The sequence below is a fragment of the Puma concolor genome, chromosome E2 (genome assembly GCF_028749965.1).
Source record: "Puma concolor isolate L17-30 chromosome E2, mPumCon1.1.hap2, whole genome shotgun sequence".
Taxonomy (NCBI): Eukaryota; Metazoa; Chordata; class Mammalia; order Carnivora; family Felidae; genus Puma; species Puma concolor.
Window position 1 is genome coordinate 60,924,356 of NC_141681.1, and position 24,511 is coordinate 60,948,866.

At 46.7% G+C, this 24,511-nt stretch overlaps 1 protein-coding gene across 1 annotated transcript; it reads right to left on the minus strand.

Moving 5' to 3' along the window:
• Nucleotides 1-838: 838 nt before the first annotated feature.
• ZIM2 (zinc finger imprinted 2) lies at nt 839-23,984 on the minus strand. The gene is made up of 7 exons (XM_086690820.1): nt 23,034-23,984; nt 20,888-21,045; nt 12,325-12,827; nt 10,074-10,174; nt 8,098-8,224; nt 4,901-4,993; nt 839-2,522 (listed from the first exon to the last, which is right to left on the minus strand). Exons 2-7 carry the CDS (start codon nt 20,938-20,940, stop codon nt 1,540-1,542), a joined length of 1,860 nt encoding a protein of 619 aa, XP_086546946.1. The 5' UTR covers nt 20,941-21,045; nt 23,034-23,984; the 3' UTR covers nt 839-1,539.
• Nucleotides 23,985-24,511: the final 527 nt, after the last annotated feature.

Sequence of the window (24,511 nt, forward strand, 5' to 3'; positions counted from 1 at the left end):
GTGTATTTGTATTTGACCAGCAGGCAAGGCAGTTATGGAGAGCCTTTATCATTATAGCAATATGGTATTAAAGAGATTTTTAGTGCAATTCAGGGCTCATACCTTTAAAAGGAAGTGTGTTCTGCATTGCATTAGGATTTTAGGTGAAGTCGGCATGCTACCAGTGCCAGAGCCCAAGAAAGCTCTCAAACAAAATTTGTTTAAAGGGAGAAGAAGGGAAATAAGAAAGCACAACCCCTTAGACAACTATAGGAAACTACCAAAAAACTCTACTTGATCAGTAATGGTTTTATGATCTATAAGAACAATTACAAGGAAGTGTTTAGCAAAAATATACTTTCACAAGTTAGCGTCTCAAAAAGTCATCATCTAATCCTAAATCCTGAGAGAAATGGCTATCAAAACTTCACCCTAAGAAAGCTTTCTGAACCTCTAATACTGTGAGTGTCTTTCTCTGATTTCACATGAAACAGTGCCGGGACTGCTCAAGAGGAAGGTGGCTGAACTCGGTATCCTACTGTACCTGTTCTTCTGAGAGGATATGGCAGGAATAAAGAAAGCTTGGGTTGAACATCAAAATATGAAATAAATGTCTCATGAAATCTCAAAAAAAACCCACAGAACCTGGGTTTAGTTCCTACTTCATCCCTTACAACCTAGGTCACAACTGACAACTTGGGACTTTCAAGTTTGCTTTACCTATAAAAACACAACAGATGTGCTCACTAGGTACACTGCAGCATTCCTTAAAATATCAAATAAAATAATATACATGGCAATGTTTTGTAAATTATGATGTACTGTGTAAATACCAATTACATCAGCTTTGTGGCTGAATCACTATAAGCACAGCTTGAAAATCTTTTTTAACCATGCTCTGGGTTGACGCATCCCACGTGGTGAAGTTACTGTATGTAAACACTTCTAGAAAAACTTGGGAATAGATTGCCTGCCTGGAGCCCAACTGCCAGTCACAAATTTTTTGTCACGGTGTCAAAATGAAGGTTTTTCCAATAAGATGAAAACAGAGAGGGAGGCAAACCATAGAGACTCTTAAATACACAGAACAACCTGAGGGTTGCTGGCGGGGTGTTGGGTGAGGGGATGGGCTAAATGGGTGATGAGCATTAAGGAGGGCACTTGTTGAGATGAGCACTGGGTGTTATATGTAAGTGACGAATCACTAAATTCTATTCCTGAAAACCAGACTACACTATATGTTAACTAACTTGGATTTAAATTTTTTTAAAACGAAGTTTTTCCATTCCACGAATACCACCAAAGAAAGGCAAAATCTATTAGCTTCTTTCCTATGCAACAAAGATATTCTTCGTAAGGATTTTCATCTGTGTGACTACTGACACACGTGCTGAATCTTCTTTTGCAGAAAGACTGTTGTATGCCCTTGCAACTATTCGCCATTTTAAAAATCACATCATGATGAAATTGTGAGGGATGGCAGAAGGCCTTCTCACATTCAGAGGGTCTCTCTCCAGAATGAAGCCAACGATGTTGAGAATGTTCTCTGACTAGAGGTTTTCAGTGGGAATTGCACTCATCAGCTTTCTCTTGAGAATGGAGCTGATAATGTTGAGTGAGATAGGAGGGTCGGCTGAAACATTTCCCGCACAGCTTACACTGGTAAGGCCTCTCTTGGGCGTGAATTCGATAGTGCTGAATGAGGTGTGAAGTCCTGCTGAAGGCTTTGCCACAGTCACAACACTGACAGGCTCTCTCTCCAACATAGTCATGTTTCCGCTGATAGCGAATGAAATACGTCTTAGTGCAGGGCAACCTAGGGGGAAGAGCTTTGGCTGCCTCGTGGGCTTTGAGATGTTGGAAAAGATGCACATCCTGGATAAAGGCTCTGCCACACTGGAAACATTCGAAGTAGTCTTCCTGACCCTGAATTCTTACACGGCCACAGGTGTTTGTGTGCCGGGTGAAAGACTTTCCACCTTTACCGCATCCACGAGACTTCTCACTGGAATGAGTCCTCTGACGTCTGGTGAGGTGTGGCATGAGGTTGAAGGCTTCTCCACATCGTTTACATTCAAAGGGTTTCTTCCCAGCATGCAACTGCTCATGTCTCTCACGAGCTCTTTGGGTGATAAAAGTTCTTTCGCAAAATCTACATCTGTTGTCTCTGTTCTCTTGGAGCAAAGGCTCATCAACCACTGGCTGGGGGCTGGTGACAATTCCAGGAGTAGCACATTGCTGGGGGTCCTTTCCTGGAGGACCTTCTGACTGTTTAGTGAGATCTGAGCTTCTTTCAAAACCATCACTGTCACGGCCTCTTTCCTGAGCGGGGGTCTCCGGCTCACTCATCTTTATAGAACTTGAAAGTTTCTCCTGGTCGACCTGGTACAAGTCTGTTGGACCATCAGGAGAAGACTCTCCTTCGTGGACACTGAAGAAGTTACCTACCTGTAAATCCTCCATTCCCACCCCCAAGGATGGCTTTTCCACAGGCAGGCTTTGCTCTGGAGTTAGATCTTTGGTTTTAGGTCTTTTTTCCCCATCTAAAAGAAATGTAAAATTTCCTCTATTCTTTCCTCACAGAGACACATTGTAGAAACCAAAGAAAGGGAAAAAAAGAACTGGTCTCCCGCAGATTGACAGGGATTTAAATGTTTTGCTAAAAGTTTGGATTTTCTTCTGAGAGTAGTAGTAGTCAAAACTTTATGCTTTATACAAAGGCAACCCCCTGGGTGGGAAAGAAACTGAAGCCAAGGAAATCAAAGGTGGCATCCTGGCAGACATCACGTTGTGTGAGCAGAGGGCAGATGAGATAGCAGAGCCAGACTACGATCAGGCACGCATCAGGATGGGGATAACCAGACCCATCACAGTGGATCAGATGTTTCGGGAAATGGTCTTTGAGGAGCTGACTCAAACATGGAGGACTGAGATAGCTGTTCTGCCAGCTCTCCTCACAGAGTCCCCCAAACCTGTCCTCTACAATCCCAGCACCGGCCTCCACGAGCTTTAGCCTGCAAGAGCAGACTCCCAACTGGTTTCTCTGCTGCTCTTCCTAAAGCCCATTTTCCACAGAATCACCAGAGCGATCTTTCTAGAATAGTGCTGCCCAGTGGAATGCCCTGAAATGAGGTAAATCATCTATATTTTTGCCGTGTGATATGTAGCCACTAGCCACACATTGGTAATGAACACTTGAAATGCGGCTGGTGTGAGTGAATTTAAATTTATGTACTTTTAATTGGTGTAAATTCAACTACATGTGTCTAGTGGCCACTACATCAGACAACACAATTCTATGGTGTCAATAATAACACCTCATTCCATGGCTCAAAACCTCTGTCTGTCTCCTCAACCTCATCTCCTGTCCCCTCCACCTTACTCAGACCATATTGCTTTTCTTCCTGTTTCTGGAACACCCAAGCTCATTCCAACGTTGGGGCCTCTGAATTTGCTATTCCCCCTACCTGTAACATTCTCCCTCAATATTTCTATGTGGCTCCCCCTCCGTCTCGTTCAAATATTCCTCAGTGAGTTCTTTCCTGACGGTCCTGGCTTCAGCAGCCTCCCATTTGTCACTGTCTGCTTTACACTCAGACTCTATTATTTGCCTGGGTATCAACCATCACCCTCATTAGAAGGCAAGCTCCATGGGGGAAGGGATTTGTTACTGTATCCACAGAACCTAGGACAGGGCTGGCCCACCACAGAGGCTCAGTAAATATGTGTGGAATGACCGAGTGAGTCAAAGAGTGAATGAACAGACTAAAGAAGACACTGAAGGCAACACGGAGGCAGGTAGAAGAGTCCCCACGGTAGATCCTTGAATTTTATTGGGACATTCACTTCTCTGCCCATACAGGACAAGACAGGGAGGGCTGCACTGATCAGCACTAGACTGGGCACAGCTACTGGTTCAGGGGTGGGACAGGACCCAAATGGAACACTGAAGCTTCCTCACTCATGACAATGCTTCTCGGACTCACCTGCTTTCTCTTTCTCTTTCTTTCTCTGTCTCTCTCTGTCTGTCTCTCTCTTTCTCTCTCTCTCCTTGCATGGAAAGAAGAAAGAAGATCTAGGATTTGTTGGCAGAGTGACAAGAGGAAATGAAAGTAGGCCTTTGATAACATCACTGAGCCCCCATTTTCAATGATCCCTGAGGTCCACATGAGCGGTACTGTAAGCTAATAATCCCCCTTCCAGCTTATACAGTGTTGGTGTGGTTTTCTATTGAGAGGCACTGAAGGACAACAACGATCCTGGCTGATACACAGTGACCCAACTCAGAGTAGGAAAGGATTTCATAAAGATGGCAAATGTTATCATATTGTAGCCACAGAGTTGGAAAAGGTAAAGTCTAGAAGGTTCTTGTCCTGAAGTCATAACGATGTTGGTAGAACACAGTGTGAGAGAGGGAGAGGGAAAGACAGAGAGAGTGTGTGTGTGTGTTGGCAAAGGTGGGGGGATGGGAACGAGATTATGGGGGTAAAGGAGGGAAGGGGAGGGGAGCCTCTGCGTGTCAAATCTGAAGACCTCGCATGAGGGAACATAGGAAGCAAGTGGAAGGAAGAGTGGTGTCATGCCAAGGTTTTCTCTTGTCTGAGTTAAAAAGGAAAGACCTGGGACTTCTAGCTGCAGAGGCAAGGGCGTGAAAAAGTGCAGGGGTTGGAACACTAGAGAAAAGGGAACCGGCGTCCCTGGAACCAGGCAGGAGAAGAGCTCAGTCAGCAAGAAGAGAAGACGAAAGGAGGTACTAAGTGCCCACAGGGGGTGAAGCCTCAAGAGCCCTGAGTCAAGCGCGCCTACCAGCCCCCTCCCTGGCCTGAGCGGACCCTGAGGAATGCCCTCTGACCGCAGCTCCCAGCCCCCAGCCTGTCTTCCCACGATTCCGGTTTCCATGGGCTCTCTGCTCTCTACTCACCGTGATGCATCTCTGTATCGCTGTCTTCCTCCATCACATGTGACTCCTCCTCTTCCAGCTGTGAGATAATGTCGGGTTTAGAGAACTGGTACCCTGTTGAAGAAGGAGACTCATAACTGGGGGATTCTTCCCTGACCCACAGCAATTCCCAGCCTAGGCTCTAAAGACTCTGCGATAATAAGGAAGATGCAAATGCACAAGAAAGAAAAATGAAGCCCATTTCTAAAGATTGATCAGGGCCCAAGGGACAGGTGGCATTGTCTGGAGCATTTTTGGCTGTCACAAGTTCAGAGAGGAAGAAAGGCTATTGATATCTAGTACAGGGGCTAGGGAGGCCACTAAACATCTTAAATGCCCAGGACATTCCTCCACAGCAAGCAACGATCTGGCCCACATGTCACCTGTGCCACGGCTAAAAAACTCTGCTTTAGAATAAAACCTGAGGACAGTGTGCTGGGCCCTCTACTTCAGCCTGGGGGATCTGATGTCATAGCTGCTCAAAAAGTAAACGACATGTGGTTCTCTTCCTCCTGTGATACCTTCATTCCCTTGGTCGTGAAATGTTCCTTTTCCCCTACTTCTGTATTTCCCAAACTTAAGTCATTTGCATACCACCTGCCATGGTCTGGATGTTCCTGTCCCTGTAAAATTCATATGTGGAAATCCTAATGCCCAGTGTGGTGGTGATAGGAGGTGGGCCTTTGCGGGGTCCTTCAGTCATGAGGGTGGAGTCCCCACGGATGGGATTAGTAACCCTATAAAGAGAGGCTTCAGAGAGATTCCCTAGCCCTTTCCACCAAGTGAGGAGCCATCAAGAAGCCTGTGACCTAGAAGAGAGCCCTCACCTGACTGTGCTGGCCCCCCGATCTTGAACTTCCAGACTCCAGGACTGTGAGAAACAAAGATCTGTTGTTCAGAAGCCAGCCATTCTGTGGTGTTCTATTATAGCAGACCAAACGAACGAAGACACCACCTCGTTATTTCCTTGCTTACTGTCTGTCTCACGGCACTGGCATTAATAACATCCACAAGAACAGGAATCCTCATCCATTATCTATACCGCAACCTGGCACGCTGACAAATTTATTACTGACCCTCCCATTTCGGCCCTATCTGTGTGCCATTTATAGTAGTGTTTAGTGTTTAATACTTTTCTTTCTTTTTAAAAAATGTTTATTTATTTACTTATTTTGAGAGAAAGAGAGCATGTGTGCACAAGTGCACAGGGGGAGGGGTAGAGAAAGGAGAGAGAATCCCAAGCAGCACACAGCCTGATGTGGCGCTCGATCTCATGATCTGTGAGATCATGACCTGAGCCGAAATCGAGTCGGACACTTAACTGATGGAGCCACCCAGATGCCCCTTAATACTCCTCTTTAGATTACCTCTTTTTTTTAACTTAAATACACTTAATTTATTTATTATTATTTTTTTTTAATTTTTTTTTCAACGTTTATTTATTTTTGGGACAGAGAGAGACAGAGCATGAACGGGAGAGGGGCAGAGAGAGAGGGAGACAGAATCGGAAACAGGCTCCAGGCTCTGAGCCATCAGCCCAGAGCCGACGCGGGGTTTGAACTCACGGACCGTGAGATCGTGACCTGGCTGAAGTCGGACGCTTAACCGACTGCGCCACCCAGGCGCCCCATTAAATACACTTAATTTAAATGGAAGCTTAATATCAATGTTAAAACAGAAACCACTGTTATTTGCAAAAAAAGAAAAAACCCTTAAGGTAGTAGAGCAATAGCTCCAACAGAAATGAACGTTACTGAGTGCGGCCAGTCTAAGGCTTAGGGCCTCAGGTCTGCTTTCTCTTTACTCAGATGGGAGACCAACAATATTTACTACCCAAAATACCCTTGGGTCTAACCCACCATACCCACCCCACACTTAGGAAGACAACATCCTGGGTGATATGTAAGATCTTAACTAACCCCAAACCTTCAGTGATGCAAGAGGTCAAAGCATCACAAGACAGAAATGCCTCTGGGTCACCGCATGAGGGCTAAAGAGGTAAAACTGATTTATTCCCTCTATTTTAAGTCACAAATATGGTAACTGAGAGAAGAGTCACATTGGAAAAGGCACTCTTTTTTGCCTTCTTTGTGACCAATAAAAGTCACGGTTCACATTACACACTTTTGTGCCAGGTTTGAGGTAAGGCACCCCCAACCCCTGCCCCACCCCCCAGGTCTCTGACTTCACAAGGACCAGAGCACCAACTTGCTGCCAGTGGAATGCTGTTTGGTTTTGATTGTGTGTTTCAGGAGACCTCAGGGCCCCCCAAAAAGCCACTAAAATGAGAATCCTGGCATTGGCAACAAAAACATGTAGCCTGTCAGGAGAGGCAAACCACCTTGCCTCTGGATGTGAAGAGAGACTGGGAATCTCTGACTCTAAAAGTTTAAGTCCAGCAGAAGCCTTTGGAGCTCCTGAAAGTTTCATCGATTCCTTCGCACATTCAGAAAACATCACAACGTGGGTCGCCTGGGTGGCTCAGTCAAAGTGTCTGACTTCAGCTCAGGTCATGATCTCACAGTTCATGGGTTCGAGCCCCGCGTGAGGCTCTGTGCTGACAGCTCAGAGCCTGGAGTCTGCTTCAGATTCTGTGCCTCCCTCTCTCTCTGTGCCCCTCCCTGGCTCATGCTCTATCTCTCTGTCTCTCGAAAATAAATAAACATTAAAAAAAAATTTTTTTTAAATCACCATGAGCCTTCTACTGCACCAAGACCTGATGAGGCAAACCCCTGTCTGGCAGTACAGCCATTTAATTTCGGGGAACAGATCCTGGGGCCGAACCGCTTAGGGTCACACCCCAGTCAGCCACTTAGTAGCTGTGTGGTTTTAGACAAGTAATTTAACTTTCCCATATGTAAAGTTTCCTCATATGTAAAGTGGCAGTAATAATAAAAATAACAAGAAATATATCTCCCCCTCACGGAACTAATATGAGGAATAAAGGAGTTAGGACAAGTGCAGTGCTTAGACTAGTGCCTGATAACACATATTAAGTACTCAATGTTACCTCTATGATGAGTAACTGAATTTGATATTAAAATACTGTCTCTGGTCTGGGTTGAGATTCAGACGTGGTGAATCACCGTTACAGACGTTCCTGACGTGAGGAGAGGAAAGAGGTGAGAACCACTGCCTTATCAGACAGAAACCAAGTTCCATGGAGAAGACGGCCTTACCTAAGGAGACCAGGTTCCTGTAATTCTCCAGCATCACCTCCCGGTAGAGATTCCTCTGAGCAGCACTAAGGTAGGTCAGTTCCTCCAGGCTGAAGTCCACAGCCACATCCTGGAAAGTCACCAACTCCTAAAATACCAGAAACAATTCTAAATGATCAACATCCAGAGATTATCCTAAGGGGGGAGAGGAGTCTGATGAGAGAGGACTGAACATAAAGCATTCAGACCGGCAGAAAGCTTCTAACCCAAGTGTTGTAATCCAGAGGGTGTAGGGACTTAGTAAAGTACCCTTCTGTCCTGAAGTACAAGGAAAGAGGGAAAATTTCTAAGACAGTTCCTGCTGCTAACTACTACAAGTTTGGATTGGAGGAAGAAGATCCTTTTAAGCCACCTAATAAACAAATAATGAATATGAGTAACTGGAAGCTGAGCAGTATACCTCAGCCTCAGGAATCAGAGACTTAAGTTTAAGTCCTGGCTCTGGTTCTTATCGTCTTTGTGAGTGTGGGTACTGAAGCCTCCGTGACTCATCTGTAAAACCCAAAGAGCTCATAGATATTCAATCATATTAACAGAGAAATACAAATAAAAACAACAAAGTACCATTTATATCCATGCAACTGACAAAATGTAGTAAGTCTGACAATACCAAATGTTATCTAGTATGTGGACCCATGGGACCTCTTGCTAGATGCTAAAGGAAATGTAAATTGGAAAACTACTCTGGACCCAGAAATTCTATTCCTAGGTATATTTGTTCATGTGTATTTGGAGACAGATATTCTTAATAGTGCTGTTTGTAACATCCAAAACCTGGAAACAACCCAAATGTCCGTTTAGAGTAGAAGAAATGGTAGAGTCACAGAATGGAATAATATTCCAGCAATGCAAACCAATTAACCACAGTTACACACAACCATCTTGATAACCTAAGGTTAAAAAGTGCATACTAGAAGACTACATGAGAATATGATACACACTTTATTAATACACATCTCTTGTGTTTTCAGGAAAACATTATGCAGATCAATGAACAACTGATTTAAACTAGAAGTCATGTACTGGCTGCCCAGCAACTACAGAGGGGTTTATCTGGCTTTTATTATGATTTTTTATTATTTTAAATATTTAAAATTCATATTAACTGCCAACACCAAAATAATTGTAGATTTAATATTATTAACTGGAGTTTTAAAACCAGAAGTCGGAAGACCAGAGACCTGAGCCCACATTCTCACATGGCACCACCCACTGAAGCTGAGCACAGCTGCTCCTTAGATGGACACTGTAGGGACAGAGGGCCACTCACAGGAGCAGATCTTCTAGAGCAGTGTTTCTCAAACTTTTTTTCCTTGTCTCTCCCCTCAAGGAATCTTTTTAGACTATTTCTTCCTAATCGCCAACCCCCATGAGGCTTTTTTCTGGTTCTAAAGGAAACACAGTGTATTGATTTCATTAATTTCATTATTTATGAATTCATAAATTCATTAATTCCATTAATTATCATTTAGGTTTCAAAATATGATTTAACATGAACATTAAGGAGAGTATTTTTGAAAAAAATAAAACCTCTCAACAGTACTATGTCCCTATATTAGCTGCCATTCGTTTCAAATATAAAGGAGCATAACAGTGCAAACCACATGAGGGTTGTTTTGAATAAGCCAACACTGGGCATAAACTGGAATACTAAGAAAACAAACAAACAGAACAATTAATGCAAGAAATAGAAAAAGAGGGAAAATGTCAAATGTATCTGGGATGGTGATTAAGAACAACAGAGAAAAATAAAGCAGAGAAGAATATAGTCAGGAACAAATTTTAAACAGGGTAGCCAGGGAAAGGCTCACTTAGGTGATACTTATATAAAGACTTACAGAAAGTGAGAATGTGGTTTAACTGGAAAGGGAAGGTCTGGAAATCAGGAAGGTGAGATCCCCATTTGGAGAACGAAGTCAGAAGAAAGACTGACTCACCTGGGGTCCAGCAGATAAGGGGTTTTCAGACATCTCTGTGTCCTTCTTTTGTTTTTTGGTGTTCCTCTTTTCGGCAAGGACAAAGTCCTGAGCCGGGAAACCTTGAAGGGAGAAAGGAATGACCACGGAACTGAGTTCAGTCTGGCAGCACCCACAGACACAGAGAGTGGCTTGCCACCCCACATCAACCCCGCCCCTGCCATGGAAGACAGCAGCAGTCCTGGACTTCCTGTAAGAGAAAAACCAGAGAAATCTTTCCTCCTCTCAATATAGCAAGTTCCAAAAAAGAGCTCTGGGCGTTTCCCAGCTCTAAATCCTTCAATGACTCCCCACTGCCTTCCACATAAAGTGCAAGTTCCCTGTTTACCAGTGGTTCCCAGCCTCACTGTTCAGTTTCTCAACTGTAAGATGGAAATAATAATACCTATGCTCGGAAGGGATCTTATAAGGATTAAGCATTACATGTACAACACACACACAAAGCATGTTAAAGTGGCAGCTCTTCAAGCTTTTCCTACATCTTTTTCATTCACTGATCTAGAAGACGGCCACCACATTCCCCACAGAAACCTGCACCTTGAAGGCCTGCCCTGCCTGTAGTCTCTTCCCAAGTGCACCTTTCATCAATCTGTTGTTTCTTCCTCATATCCTAGGGAGCTTTCTTTCCTTTTCCCTGAATTCGAGCTCCATTTGTTAATAGCTCTGGCCCTTTGGCCAACTTTTTAACTTCTGGGGCAATATCCCCTATGTCCACCGGAGGCAGTATAACACCATGGTTGGAGTATAGATGCCGCAGCCAGCTGCGGGATAGGAATCCTGACTGCCGGGTACAATTGTGGGCAAGTTATGCAACCTCTTTGTGCCTCTGTCTCCTGTACAAAATAAGGTAATAACTATTTCAAGAGCTATTAAGAGAAGTAAATAAATTAGTTATGTACAAAACACCTAGGATGTAGTACATTGGAAGTATCCAACGTGTTCACTACTACCATCTTCCAAATTCTTTCAAGGGATGAAGGTGCACAGAATTGGGTTAGTAACGATCCTTAATTCACGATATCCGTACTAAACCACGCGTGACCCTACTTATTTTAAATGTATTCATTTACAAGTATAATTAATGCCTGTGAATTCACTACCCAACCCCCAATCTAGAACATTCCCAATAACTTACACCTACTCGTGTGCTTTTTCCTGTCCACAACCCAGCCTTTTCTCCAGAGGTAACTGTAGTCTTATATTCATATTTTTTGTTCCTTTGCGTGCCTCTATCTCTCCCCCTATCCATCTCTCTCTCCCCCTCTCTCTATATAATGCTCCTAAACAATACTTTGTTTTTAGTTAGTATCATTTTTGTTCAAAGGACTATGAGGAATAAATGACTTTTTTCTTTCACTATTAAAATACCCTTCTTTCATTATTAAAATCCCAATCTGGTAACTTGAGTTTCCAAGAGCCCACATTTTGGTAGAGGTTAAACTTCCAGGCCTTGTTTATCTCACATTTTATACCCTCATTTTTCTGGTTGTGTGTATTGTTTTGTTTTGTGTTGGTACTAAAGTTTAGGCTGGATAATAAATAGAGCAGGGGACAACAAAGCTGGAGAGAAGGTATACTCTCAGAGAAATAGTAAATATTAAAAACTTTTTTTACATTTATTTATTTTTGATAGAGAGAGACAGAGCACAAGTGGGAGAGGGACAGAGAGAGAAGGAGACACAGAATCTGAAGCAGGCTCCAGGCTCCCAGCTGTCAGCACAGAGCCTGACGTGGGGCTCGAACTCATAAACCACGAGATCATGACCTGAGGTGAAGTCCAACACTTAACTGCCTGAGCCACCCAGGCACCCCAAGAAATAGTAAATATTAAAAGCAAAAGCCAAGCCCCAAATTTCTTCCATCTCCTATGAGGCAGATTAGACTGGATTATAAAATTCATTCACTTATTCTTTTGACAAATTTTTAAATGTATTTTGCTAGAGAGTACGCACATAAGTAGGGGAGGGGCAGAGAGAGAGCGAGGGAGAGAGAGAAACCCAAGCAGTCTCCACAACATTAGTGCAGAGCGCAATGTGGGGCTTGAACCCATGAACTGTGAGATCATGACCTGAGCTGAAGCCAGGAGTCAGACACTTAACTGACTGAGCTGCCCGGGCGCCCCTGACAAGTTGTTATTCATCTCCTTTTACATGCCATGCACACAGGGGATGTTCAATAAGTGGAAATGGCAGTTGCTTCCTTCCTCTCTCACCTTTCTCCCCACATGCTTGGATCAAGCCGGACACCAGGGCTCCTGCCTCCTTGCTGTTCTTAGGCTGTTTTGACCTCACCCAGGTCTGCACCTCCTCCGGTAGGGTGCTCAGAAACTGTTCCAGCACCAGTCGTTCCATCATCTGCTGCTTGGTGTGGGTCTCGGGCTGCAGCCATTGCCGGCAGAGCTCCTGGATTTGGCTCACAGCTGGGTGAGGCCCAGTCACTGGAAGATACTGAAAATGCCTAAACGTTTGATGAGAAGCTTTCAGAGCCCCTGGACTTCTCATGGGGATGGTTTCTGGATTCTCTTCTTGATCATGTAGGTGGAAGAGCTGGGGATTCTTCAAGATAGCCAAAACGTCTGTCACGTGCACCATCTTTACAGCTTGGCCCTTCATAGGATGGAGATACTCTAAAAGGCAGGCTGCTACAGAACACACTGGTGTGGAAGATGGTGGGTGGAATTGTAGTGGATGAAAACAGGATACGGAAACCCAGGACCTGCAGAAATCATGTAGACAGACTCACAAATGGCCTGCACAGTTGGGACTGGACAGTGGGGTAGAGGTGATTTGAAGCAAAAGGAGTTACCACATTTCACACAAATGCCTAACTACACATTTACAGAAATTTGCACATCTCCAGATATGATGTTACTTCAGTCCCTTCCCCAGGTCTACAAAATTCATGGGCACAGGCTAGAAATATCTCAGAAATGGCACTGAAGGGAAAAGAGACTTGAACCTCAAAACACAATGAACTGTATTAATTTGATCCACAGAAGAACTTCACTTCAAAAATAAATGACTGTGTATTATACAAAATAAGGAAACAGCCTTTCTAAATTGTTTTAAACATTTATTTATTATTGAGAGAATGAGAGAGACAGAGCATGAGCATGGGAGGGGCAGAGAGGGGGGGGACACAAAATCCAAAGCAGGCTCCAGGCTCTGAGCTGTCAGCACAGAGCCCAACATGGAGCTCGAACTTACAAACCATGAGATCGTGACCTGAGCCGAAGCCAGACGCTTAACCGACTGATCCACCCAGGCGCCCCATGAATCAGGCTTATGATACGTATACCCTACAAACAACTGGATTCATTTGCAAAATATTAAATCAGTTAGAAAAAGGCAAATAAGAGCAAAAAAAGTTAAAAGATATAAGCAGGTATTGTGCAAGATAGCTAAATGGCCGAACAGACACGAAATGGGGCTCAACTGCATTAGTCATCAGAGAAACAGGAATCAAAACCACAAGGAGCTATCACAACACACCTTCCAGGATGTTCTCGTTGAAAAGAATCAGACAATAGTAAGTGTTTTACAGGAGACAATTAAACATTTCATGTTAATTCTTTGGTCAAAATCCAGTCTGGAGTAAAGTATGAAAAGTATTTTTTTTCCTAAAAATGTTCCTGCCACTACAAATAAAAATTCGCTATCCTCCTTCTTGCTTTTTAAAAAAAATGTTTATTTATTTATTTATTTTGAGAGGGGCAGAGAGGGCACGTGCGCATGCATAAGCAGGGGGGAGGACAGGGAGAGAGAATCCCAAGCAGGCTCCCTGCTGTCCCCAAAGAGCCCAACAGGGGGCTTGAACCCAAGAACCAGGAGATCACAACCTGAGCTGGAACCAAGAATCAGATGCTTAATGAACTGAGCCACCCAGGCGCCCCTGTCCCCCTTCCTTCTTGGGATGTGTGACGTTCCACCCTGAATTGAACTTCCAGGTGTGCAGCCCAGGGAAGGACCCTAAGAAAGGATTACTAGAAATGAGTGTGGGATCACACCAGCCTAGCCTGCCTCCCTATACTAGCCAGGTTCAAGGCGAGTAGGGTGTAACAATTCTTCCTCCTGGCCCACAAAGGGAAACTATGACCTTGAAGGGTCAAGGCCTCCAGGTCTCAAGTACTGAAAGAAAGCTCATGGGCCTGCCTCCTCAGAGGGCACCTTCAGCATCCCTCCATTCTTCATAAATTCTTAACTCTCCTTCCCTTAAATTTTTATATTTTGGATTTCAGCCTTATCTTATTCCTACATCCATACCATCCAAGTTCTAACCAATTACTTCATAGTTTTGGCACCTTCTATTTCTTCCCAACACTCTTTTACTCAACCTTTATTTTTTAACTCTTAATACCACTATAATCATCTGCACAGAAAGCTCTCTAATGTCAATCAATTGTTTCACAACTTATTTCAGTTCTTTTCCATGGCCATTGGTCTATTTGGGCTTTCCACTTTTTGAACCCAAGTTTAAAAACATCCTTTTTCAGAAAAACCATCCATTTGCTTGAAATCGAAGTATACTAATACATGATTGCACATAGTATTGTCAGAATATTAAATCCCTTAAGTATGCAACTTTATCCTTTACTAATCAGTGATGCTGCTTTATTCCTAGGTTTTTAAATTTCTATTGTTTGTTCTTTATTGCCACTTTCTCTTTTTCACCCCAAGTACCACCTGCTAGTTCCAAGGCTATTATTTTTGTTTTCTCATGTATTTTTATTTATTTTCATTATTTTCTTACTCCTTTTTTAGAGTTTTATCATTTTTTGTTTGTTCATTTGTTTGGGGGAGTTTGGGAACCTCTTGAAAAAAATGTATAATTTATTTTCCTTCTTCTTGACTACTGAAAGCTGTTAATTTGGGTTATACATCAACATTTAGGGATGTCACCCCTCTTATTTTCATTATTTTCTAAATAATTCATAATTGCACTCCGGGAAACATGAGGGAAATCATGTTAAAAAGTAGTGACAAAAGCAGCTAAGGTGTTAAATATTTTTTAAAAAGGGGGGGGCTAAAAAAAAGTCAGTATTTAACATATTAAAAATACTTAAAAAAAAAAGAGTCTCTTGATTTCAGAGTGGGGAAGAGCTTTCCGAGAAGCAGGGCTGAGTGTCCGGAGAGATCCCGGGTGGGCAGAGGTCTTGGTGGGAGGAGAAAGCAAGGACTGAAGGGAACGAATGGAAGAGAGGCACCGAGGCAGGAGAAAGGGAGTAAATCAAGGCAGGCAGGGAGCAGGGCAGAGCCGAGGACGGAGTGGGACAAGATAAAGAGAAGGAGCAGATGTGAGGCGGGGGAGTCACGGGCTGGGAAAAGAGGGGCATGACCAGGGCAGGGAGGAGAGACAGACAGGACTGGTGGAACTGAGGTAGAGGGGAGCACTGAGAGGGAGGAGCGTAGAGCTGAGGGAGGGGGAGAAGATGCCCTGTCTTCAGACCCGCCCTGGGTCTGAGAGCAGAGAGACATGGCCCTGATCCCGGAGAGGAAAGTCAGAGTTGGGGGCTAGGGCCTGGCATGGATCGAGGCCGGGAAGGAGTGGGGTGATGGGGGGGTGAAGGGGACCGGGGGCCGGGAGGGGCGTGTCTTGAGGCCTATGGGCGGGGCCTGGCCCGAGAGGGGGCGTGTCCTGTTGTTTGGGGCGGAGCCTTGCGTGGGGGCGGGGTTTCAGCCAGGGGGTGGGGCCTGAGGTCGGGCATGGAAGGACCTGTGGCTGGGGCGGGCCCTGGGCTGGAGGGGCATGTCCTGGGGTCTGGTGGGGGAGGGCGCTGGGGTCTGGGCCGGGAGGGGCGTGTCGAGGTCTGGAGGGGCGGGGTCTGTGAATGGGGGTGGGGCCGGCAGGCTGAGGGAGGACTTTAGCCTGAGGGCTAGAAGGGCAGTAACCAGAGGCCAGACAACTGAGGTCACAAATGCGCAGAGAGGAGAGGCCACGCCAGTGCAGCGGTGTCCCTCAGCTCCCTGGTCTCCTCAGACCCCATGTCCCACCCAGGCCCCTTCCCCATGAGGGCTACTTCCCGTCACCCTACACAGAGGCTCCACTCACCCCACTTCCTCCTCCCCAGGCACAGCTGCGCTGGGCGCGGGTTCAGTCCCACTGTGGCGTCGCACCTCAGGGAGGCCTGCGCCACCAGCCCCGGGGCTTCTCGCGCCCTCGGGTGCCCGCTCCTCGCCCTCGCGTCTCTGCCAATCATGTCCCCCTCCCTGTCCCGTCCCGGGCTGCCCGCGCGCCACTCACACGCTGACCCCGACACCCGCTCACGCTCACCTTGCCTGCCTGGAGCCTCGCCTGACTGACTGAACAGTTCGCGCTCACATTTGGCGCCTACGCTGCAGCGCATGCGCCCTGCAGCGTCTGCGCGTGCGCTCTGTGGGGCCTGCGGAGCAATGCACCTCAAAATCCAGGCCGCTCCTCGCTCGTTCCGCTGGGGGGCGCGCGAGGACACACATGACAGAGATGGGGGAAGGGGAAGAAGGAAGTGGCACCAGGGTCGCCTGAGTACTTAAGGTGCTTTCCTTGGCTTTTTGGTTCGTTAATATATGGTTTGCAGATTTTTAGGTAAACCAACAGTATGAGGTGAAATGTCTTCCTCCCCTCCCAGTGTGTGCCCCATGATGAGGGATTGTGGGGCAAGGTGAGGGCAGAGTACAGGCCAGCAGCACCCCCACCCCCCAAAGTGGGATATGTGTGATATTCCTTGGACATTCCTGGCTGCCCAAGAACAGGGGAAAGGGATTTAAGTGCTTGCCGTGGTGCTATGGAAAACTAAGGCAAATGAAAAATTAAATTCCCTTACTGCCTACAGCCCATAGACAAGTCCTTGAAACTGGCACAGTGGCCTCCCTCTAGGAGCTCAGCTGCCTCGATGATGACACTTTGCTAGGGACAAAAGAGAATCTTGGCTTAAAGTTATTCTGACACCCCCACCCCGACCCCACAGGATCCTGTAAGTCTACTTATTTTATTTTATTTTTTATTTTTAAAGTTTACTCATTTATTTTGAGATGCAGAGAGAGGAGGGAAGGGAGAGAGGGAGAGAATCCCAAGCAGGCTCTGCACTGTCAGCACAGAGCCCCATGCGGGGTTCCAACTCATGAACTGAGATCATGACCTGAGCTGAAATCAAGAGTTGACCTCCTAACCAACTAAGCCACACAGGTGCCCCAGGATCCTGTAAGTCTACTTTCACATAAAAAAAAAAATTCCTTTGGAAACTTCCTTTGTCTCAACTCCCCTGAGATATATGTGGGCAATCATACTATGGCCGCTGATATATATCCAAAGGGTCCCATGACTGCGGTTTTACTAAAGGGTAATAAATGTTTTCCTAACAGTAGCTAGCCCCTCAAGGTCCTGGAAACCTTGCTTCCAAAATTCCTTAGAGACAACACTATCCCTAACCCCCTCCCAACCTGAGGATATATAATGAGTTACCCCTCACAACCCCAGTGCAGCTCTTCCTGCCCATGGGTCCTGTCCCAGTGCGTTAATAAAATCACCTTTTTGCACCAAAGACGTCTTCAAGAATTCTTTCTTGGCTGTCAGCTCCCAACCCCCCACCATCACCCCAAAACTTCATCACACCACCCACCAATTTTTTATGCCCATGAAACATGTGGTAACCACTGCGATTAGTTTGTGTCCTTCCACATTTCTTTATGCATGGTGTGTGTGTGTATATACATATCTTCCACACATGCATATAAGCACATATGATCATATATATATGTGTGATCATACATATATCTGTACTAGAGTATATATTCCTGTACATATGCATGTACCAATAATATTAACGAATGTATTTTAAAATATGAAATATTTTTATAAATATATAAAAATTAAATATTATATAGCGCAAATATTTCTTGTATAATATAAATTATTTACATATGTAAAATGATATGTAATGGAAATATGTAACTATATAATCTATATTGTTATAATACATAGGTTCACTATTACACATAATTATACATTTTCATAAATATAAGACATATTTTTAGGTTTGTGTAAGTACTCGTACTGTCATTTCCTCCCTTTTTTAGACAAAAGATGGCACACTTTACCCATTGTTCTGTGCCCTTCTTTCTTTTCACTTACCAGTATGTCTTGCAGAGCTTTTCATATCAGTACAAAGAGAGATTGCTCACCGGTTTTGGTTTTTAATTTTTTAATGTTTATTTATTTTCAAGGCAGAGAGAGACAGAACACAAGCTGGTGAGGGACACAGAGAGGCAGACACAGAATCCGAAGCAGGCTCCAGGCTCCGAGCTGTCAGCGCAGAGCCTGACGCAGGGCTCAAACTCACGAACTGCGAGATCATGATCTGAGCTGAAGTCGGATGGACACTTAACCGACTGGGCCACCCAGGTGCCCCTCACTGTTTTTGAATAGCTGTTTGGGTGATCTTGTATGGTTTTGACTTCAGTTATTTAACTAGTTCCTCACAGTTGAGTTTTCAGTACTTTCTCCTGCGACTAGTGTTGAGGGCATACTCTTGACCTTCAACAATTGTGCTGGTGTGTAAATCTACAGGTAAGATAAATTCCCTAACGTGGGGTTGCTGAAGCAAAACATGTACATGTCTCTTATTTTTCTAAGATTTTATTTTTAAGTAATTTCTATACCCAACATAGGGCTCGACTCACAACCCCAAGATCAAGAGTTGCACGCTGCACCGACTGAGTCAGCCAGCCAGGCACCCCATGTATGTGTCATTTTGAGAAAGGTTTCTAAGTTGCCTTCCATCAACACTTTTGCATCTTAGACCCCCACTACCCTTTGTGAGCGTGTCTGTCCAGGGGCTCAGCTCAGGTGACAGAAGGAAGCCCTGGATGAACCAAGGCTGAGACAGAGCCCCACCTTGCCCAGAAAGGCCCAGAATGGCCAGGCTGCATCTCACAGATATGGGAGCACAGGCCCAGAGGAACCAAGGAACCCTGAACTGAGGAGTCTGGGATTATTTTGGAACCCTCATTGATTCTGTGGATATCAAGAAACTGACTCTCAAGTTTACAGGAGAGGCAAAAAGACCCAGAATGGCCAATACGATATTGAAAGAGAAAAACAGTGTCTAAGGACTTGAGCACTTGACACTACTGGACTTTCAAGACTTACTTGTGAGAAAATTTAATAAAGGGAAACCTCACTAAAATGAAATTAGCAGACCAGAAGGGGGAGCTCTCACTCTAAATCAAGAATTGTGGATTACACACTCCATGAGAAGAATGCGGCACAGGGAAGAATCATCAATTCCAGGCCCCCACAGGGAAAGATGGACACTGCATCTCCCACAAGATACTGACCACCCCTGCAACTCAGCCAGTGACAAACCATCACCACCCTGAACCCCTGCTTTTTATCCAACGGATTTTCATTCAGAACAACCCCTCCCAACTTCCTCCTTCTCCATAAAAAGAAGTTCCTCTCCTTTGTCTGTCGGACTAGGCTATGCTTTTTGCAGCAGCTTGCTTGGCCCGAACTGCTATTCTCTGCTCTTCCCAATTATGAAAGACCGTTTCAGATGGTAAATGAACTGTTTTATTTTTTAAGGTCAACACTCTAAAGCTAAAGTAATCAAGATAGTGTGTACTGATGAAACAATAGACCAAGCCATCAATGGAACAGAACAGAGAGCCCAGACACAGACTCACATAAATCTGATCTTTAACAAAGGAGCAAAGGCAGAGCAACAGAGAAAAGACAGCCTTTTCCACAAATGGTGCTGGAACAGATATCCATACACACACACAAAAATGAACCTAGACACTGACCTTATTCCCTTCACAAAAAATAACTCAAAATGGATCACAGACCTAAGTGTAAAATCAAAACTATAAAACTCCTAGAAGGAAACATAAGATACACATAACCACATCCTGGCAGAGTAAAACCCACAAAGTCAGAACACACAAATTCCCCATGTGGGGGATCCCCCAGAAGTGTTCCCCTGTGTGTCTTATCTGGAAACCAATGATTCCAGAATTATGCAAACTGTCTGAGCTTCAGTTTACCCCTCTGTGAGGGCAAGGGTGGGGTGGGGGGTGGGAGGAAGGATACTAAGTTATTAAATGTAAGGATTACATATGATTAAAAAGTTTTCCTCAACCCTCTTAGGATCCCAGCTGGGTCTGACAATTAACAGGAGAAAAGTTCACCAGTTCAATGTAAGTTTTCTGTGACATGAGAGCCTTCCTGAGAAAATGAGAAAGACGCATTTTATGCTAGGTTTGATGAAGAGTGGACACTCCTGGAGGAATCTGACCAGTTAAAGAGTATGAGGGATTGTAGGAAACTGTAGCAAGTCCTATTTGTTAGAATTCTTCTCATTCTCTTTTTCTTCAGACATAAAGATGTCCCTTTCCTCCTGGTTTAAGGAGGGAAACTTTCACATGAGAGTTTTATAACCTGTTTCAAGAAAGAAGGTGGAGGATGTCAGAGTGACCTTATTTCTGGTGTTTTTCTCAAACTCCTTGAGGTTCAATACGCCAAGGTGTCATATTCAGGGTATGTTATCCTGAACCCCAACACATAACAAGTGATTAAATAATGTCTGGCCCCACTATAGACAGTTTGTGTACTGGCTACAATTTTACCATTATTAGTGGATGAGAGTCAGGAAGCATCTCACTCCACCTCCTCTCCTGGATCACAGCTACCCTGCATCATTGTTCCTCTGGGTAGGGGCTTCACCTGGCCTCAGATGTCAGCTCTCTGCCTGGTGCCTCTGCCCCATGTACTACAGCCCCTGAGTCTCAGCCAGGACTTACAGGAAAAGGTATATGACAGTTGAAAGGAAGATCAGAGGATCACAGAACTTCATACTTCAGAGCAGCAGAGACACAGGGGCCTGGATTCCTGATCATGGGGTGGGCTGGTGGTAGGGGCTAAGCCCTGCAGAGTCATCAGTCATAAAATGATCCTCAGGCTGAAAGAGAGGCAGCTCACACTGTAAAGCATTCAAAGCACAAAAAAATAACATAACTGCTAAGATAAAGGAAGTGCTAATTAACTTGATATTGATTATCATTTAAAGAAATATACCGATATAAAACATTGTACCTTTTAAAATGTACAATTTTTATTCATCAATTACACCTCAAAATATGGGGAGGGGGGGAACAAAATTTCTTTTTGCTGGGGGAAAAAAGACACAGTTACAACCCACCAGCCATTCCTCCACACCTCCCAACCTATACACAGAGACCCCTTCAGGCACTCCACACACACACTCAGACCACACAGAGAACCCACCATTACCCAAACTACGATCTTTTTAAAATAGAGATTCTGGGCACATCGACAAACACACACGTTCAGAAATACATCCACACACTCAGAACAGACAGGGATACACAAACACACACATTAAAAAAAAAAAAAAACACATATTCTGAAATGAACCCCGAGGACACCAGGAAATAACGTCACACACACGTCCGCAGACACACACTGCAGGGAAACTCAGATACGCACATGCCCAGGCCTGCAGGTCTCTCCGGGAACATGGACACGCATGCGCACACGACCGGGGACACATGCATCTGCAGACGCACAGCTTGCAAACCCCAAGTCACCCTCCAGACACGCAGACGCCTCTGGCTGACACCCTGGACCCAGGCTGAGCCTCGCGGGTGGACCTACCCCACCCGTAGGTGTCCCCTCCTGGATGCACTCACCCCACACGCGCCCAGCCCCCACCCTAGCCGGGCATGCGCACACAGACTCGCTGGAGGCGCTGGAGCCAGTGCGCAAGCGCCCTTCTCCTCCGTGAATTTTCAGACTGAGTCCTCCTCACAAGTCCCCCCACCTCTGTCAAAGGCCTCTTGAGGGGCTCCCCGCACCGGATCTGGCCCCATCCCGCCCCAGCCCTGGCCCCAGGCTGACTTCGGGGTGCCTCCAAATTCATTGTCCTGTGTCCCAGCCCTTCAAGTCGTCCACTGTCTCCCCTGATCCCCAGTTGACCTGTACAGAGCCCTCAGGCCTTCCAAATAACATGTGCCTCCTCCATCAGACTGCCTTGGCCCAAGGCCCTACCCTCCTGCCTCTTGAAGACCTCCCCACCATGCCCAGGTCTGCAGGCCTGACCTGAGGGGACGGCTCCTTCCTCCCCTGCACCCCCACCCCCACCCCCACCCACCACCAAACACACAAGCAACTTCCACCACCAGCAGCCCAGTCCAGGAGCCTGCGCCAGGCCATCCGGGGAAAGGCAATCTGAGTTGACAGGAGAGAGACGGGCAGGCACAGAACCTCATGCTTTTGGAGCAGCAGGGGCACAGTGCCTGGCACCCTAGTCCCGGGGGTGGGAGGGGGCTGGGCTATGGGGGCCGGACGCAGGCAGGATCATCAGATGTACGATGACTCCCCGGTGCCACTCCAAGTCACCCTCCAGGGCACGAGGACGCCTTCTCGCTGACACCAGGGCCCATGCAGGCTCTCACCCAAGCCTCACCCCCTGGAGAGCCCCCCCTCCCATGCACACACTGGGCTCTCTCCCAGCCCCACCCACTGCAGGGCTCCGCACGCACACTCACTGGAGGCTCTAAGGCTGGTTTGCAGGAGCCTTTCCCCTCTGGGATCTTCACAGGCATCCTCCACACCCGCTCTAATCAACAACCCCCCACCCCGACCCTCACCCTCCCCAACCACAACTTCACCTCCACCCCCTGAAAACATCCCTCAGGACTGTCCCCTAAAATCCTTCTCCTATGCTCACACCCTGGCCGTCAGGTCCATAACTTTTTCCCATGACTTCTAACTGACCTCTCCAGAGTCTTGAACCCACCAGATGCACGCTTGATTCCCCTCCCAGTCCCTGACCACCCCCCCCCCCCCACCTCTAACTGGCATGGAGGGTGTCTCCAGCCATCTCCTCTTTGAGGTCCCCTGTTGTGTCCCCTCTGGTCTTCTCACCTGCAGGTGGCAGGAGGCAGTCACACAATTCAGAGTGACTGTCAGCTAGGAAATGGCCTGGAAAGTGCCAGCAGTGGTCGGGATGATTCTCTGGTCCTCTGCGTGGATCTGTGCCTCCCACACCCATCTCAGGGGCTCCTAGACAGCTCACGTGAGCCCCAAGACCCGAGGCGCTTCTGTGCTGTGCTGGCTGGGCGCCTAGAGGCTCAGCAGTGAGATCCTCATCCCCATCTCCATCCTGATCCGGATCCATTCTGATCTGATGCCACCTGGCCGGCCCCAGATTACCACCCCACATCTAAGCTGAGAGCAGGAGGTCCCTTCTGAGCCTCACCAGCATGGGACTGTCCCTCTGGCCCTGTCAGACTTGGCGGCTGCTTTCCCGCTGGGCAGGGGCGGGGCGGCCCTGCTCAGCTCCTCTCCACTTGCCTGCTCAGGGCCCCTCAGGACTGGCCCAGAGACCCGTGCAGGACAAAGAGTGTGGGAAAGAACGTGCTCTCCCAGGGCTCAGGGACACTCCCCGCCCCCACTGCCCCATCTGTGCTCCCAAGACAAGACAAGCGATGCAGCAGTGCCTGAGCAGGACACAGGCCGCTGTGGTGCTGGCGACAATTTTATTGTGTTTACAGGTTGAGGGGCAGGAGGCCTCTCCCACCTCCTCCTCTCTGGCCCTGAAGCACTGGCCCAGTCTCGGGGTCTTCTTCGTGCACCCAAATGGAAGGGGAACAGGAGGGGCCCTGCAGGAGCATCAGATCAGACACACCGGGACCCCCAGGGACGCACTGGGCTCCCCCCACACCACGCGGAGATTGCACACAATGCATACAATGGAAACCCACAATCACCCCCTTGGCGCTCACAGTCTTATGTGGAATCATTGAGACTCACGTGGATCCCACAGACACACAAAATCTACAGACGCATCCTCATGCTCACAATCCGGGGGGGGGGGGGGGGGGGGGAGGGGTGCGGTGTCAGGTCCCTACACAATGGCAAACACACACATTCCTGGAGCCTCACAGACAACCTGCGGGCTTCGCACTCCGATTAGCAACCTAAGACTGACTTGCAGACCCGCACACGGAAACAGGCAGACACAAAGTCCAAAGAAAGCACAATGAAGCACAGACACACAAACCTTTACACACACACACACACACACACACACACACACACACGCATTTTCAAACGAACCCCAGGACGCCTGGACATAACGTCACACACACATCTGCAGACACACGCTGCAAGGAAACTCTGAGACACGCACACACCCAGGCCTGCAGGTCTCTCCAGGAACACGGACACGCATGCGCACACGCCGGGGGACACACGCATCTGTAGACGCACAGCTTGCAAACACCAAGTCACCCTCCAGACACGCAGACGCCTCTGGCTGACACCCAGGACCCAGGCTGAGCCTTGTGGGTGGACCTACCCCCCCCAGGGGTCCCCTCCTGGATGCACACACCCCCACACGC

Coding starts and splice junctions, on each gene's coding strand:
- ZIM2 (XM_086690820.1), bottom strand. CDS start 20,940: ATGAAGTTCTGTGATCCTCTGATCTTCCTTTCAACTGTCATATACCTT. Junction 8,225..10,073: donor CCTTATCTGCTGGACCCCAG/GTGAGTCAGTCT, acceptor CTGGTATTTTAG/GAGTTGGTGACTTTCCAGGA. Junction 2,523..4,900: donor CGATACAGAGATGCATCACG/GTGAGTAGAGAG, acceptor CATTTCTTTTAG/ATGGGGAAAAAAGACCTAAA.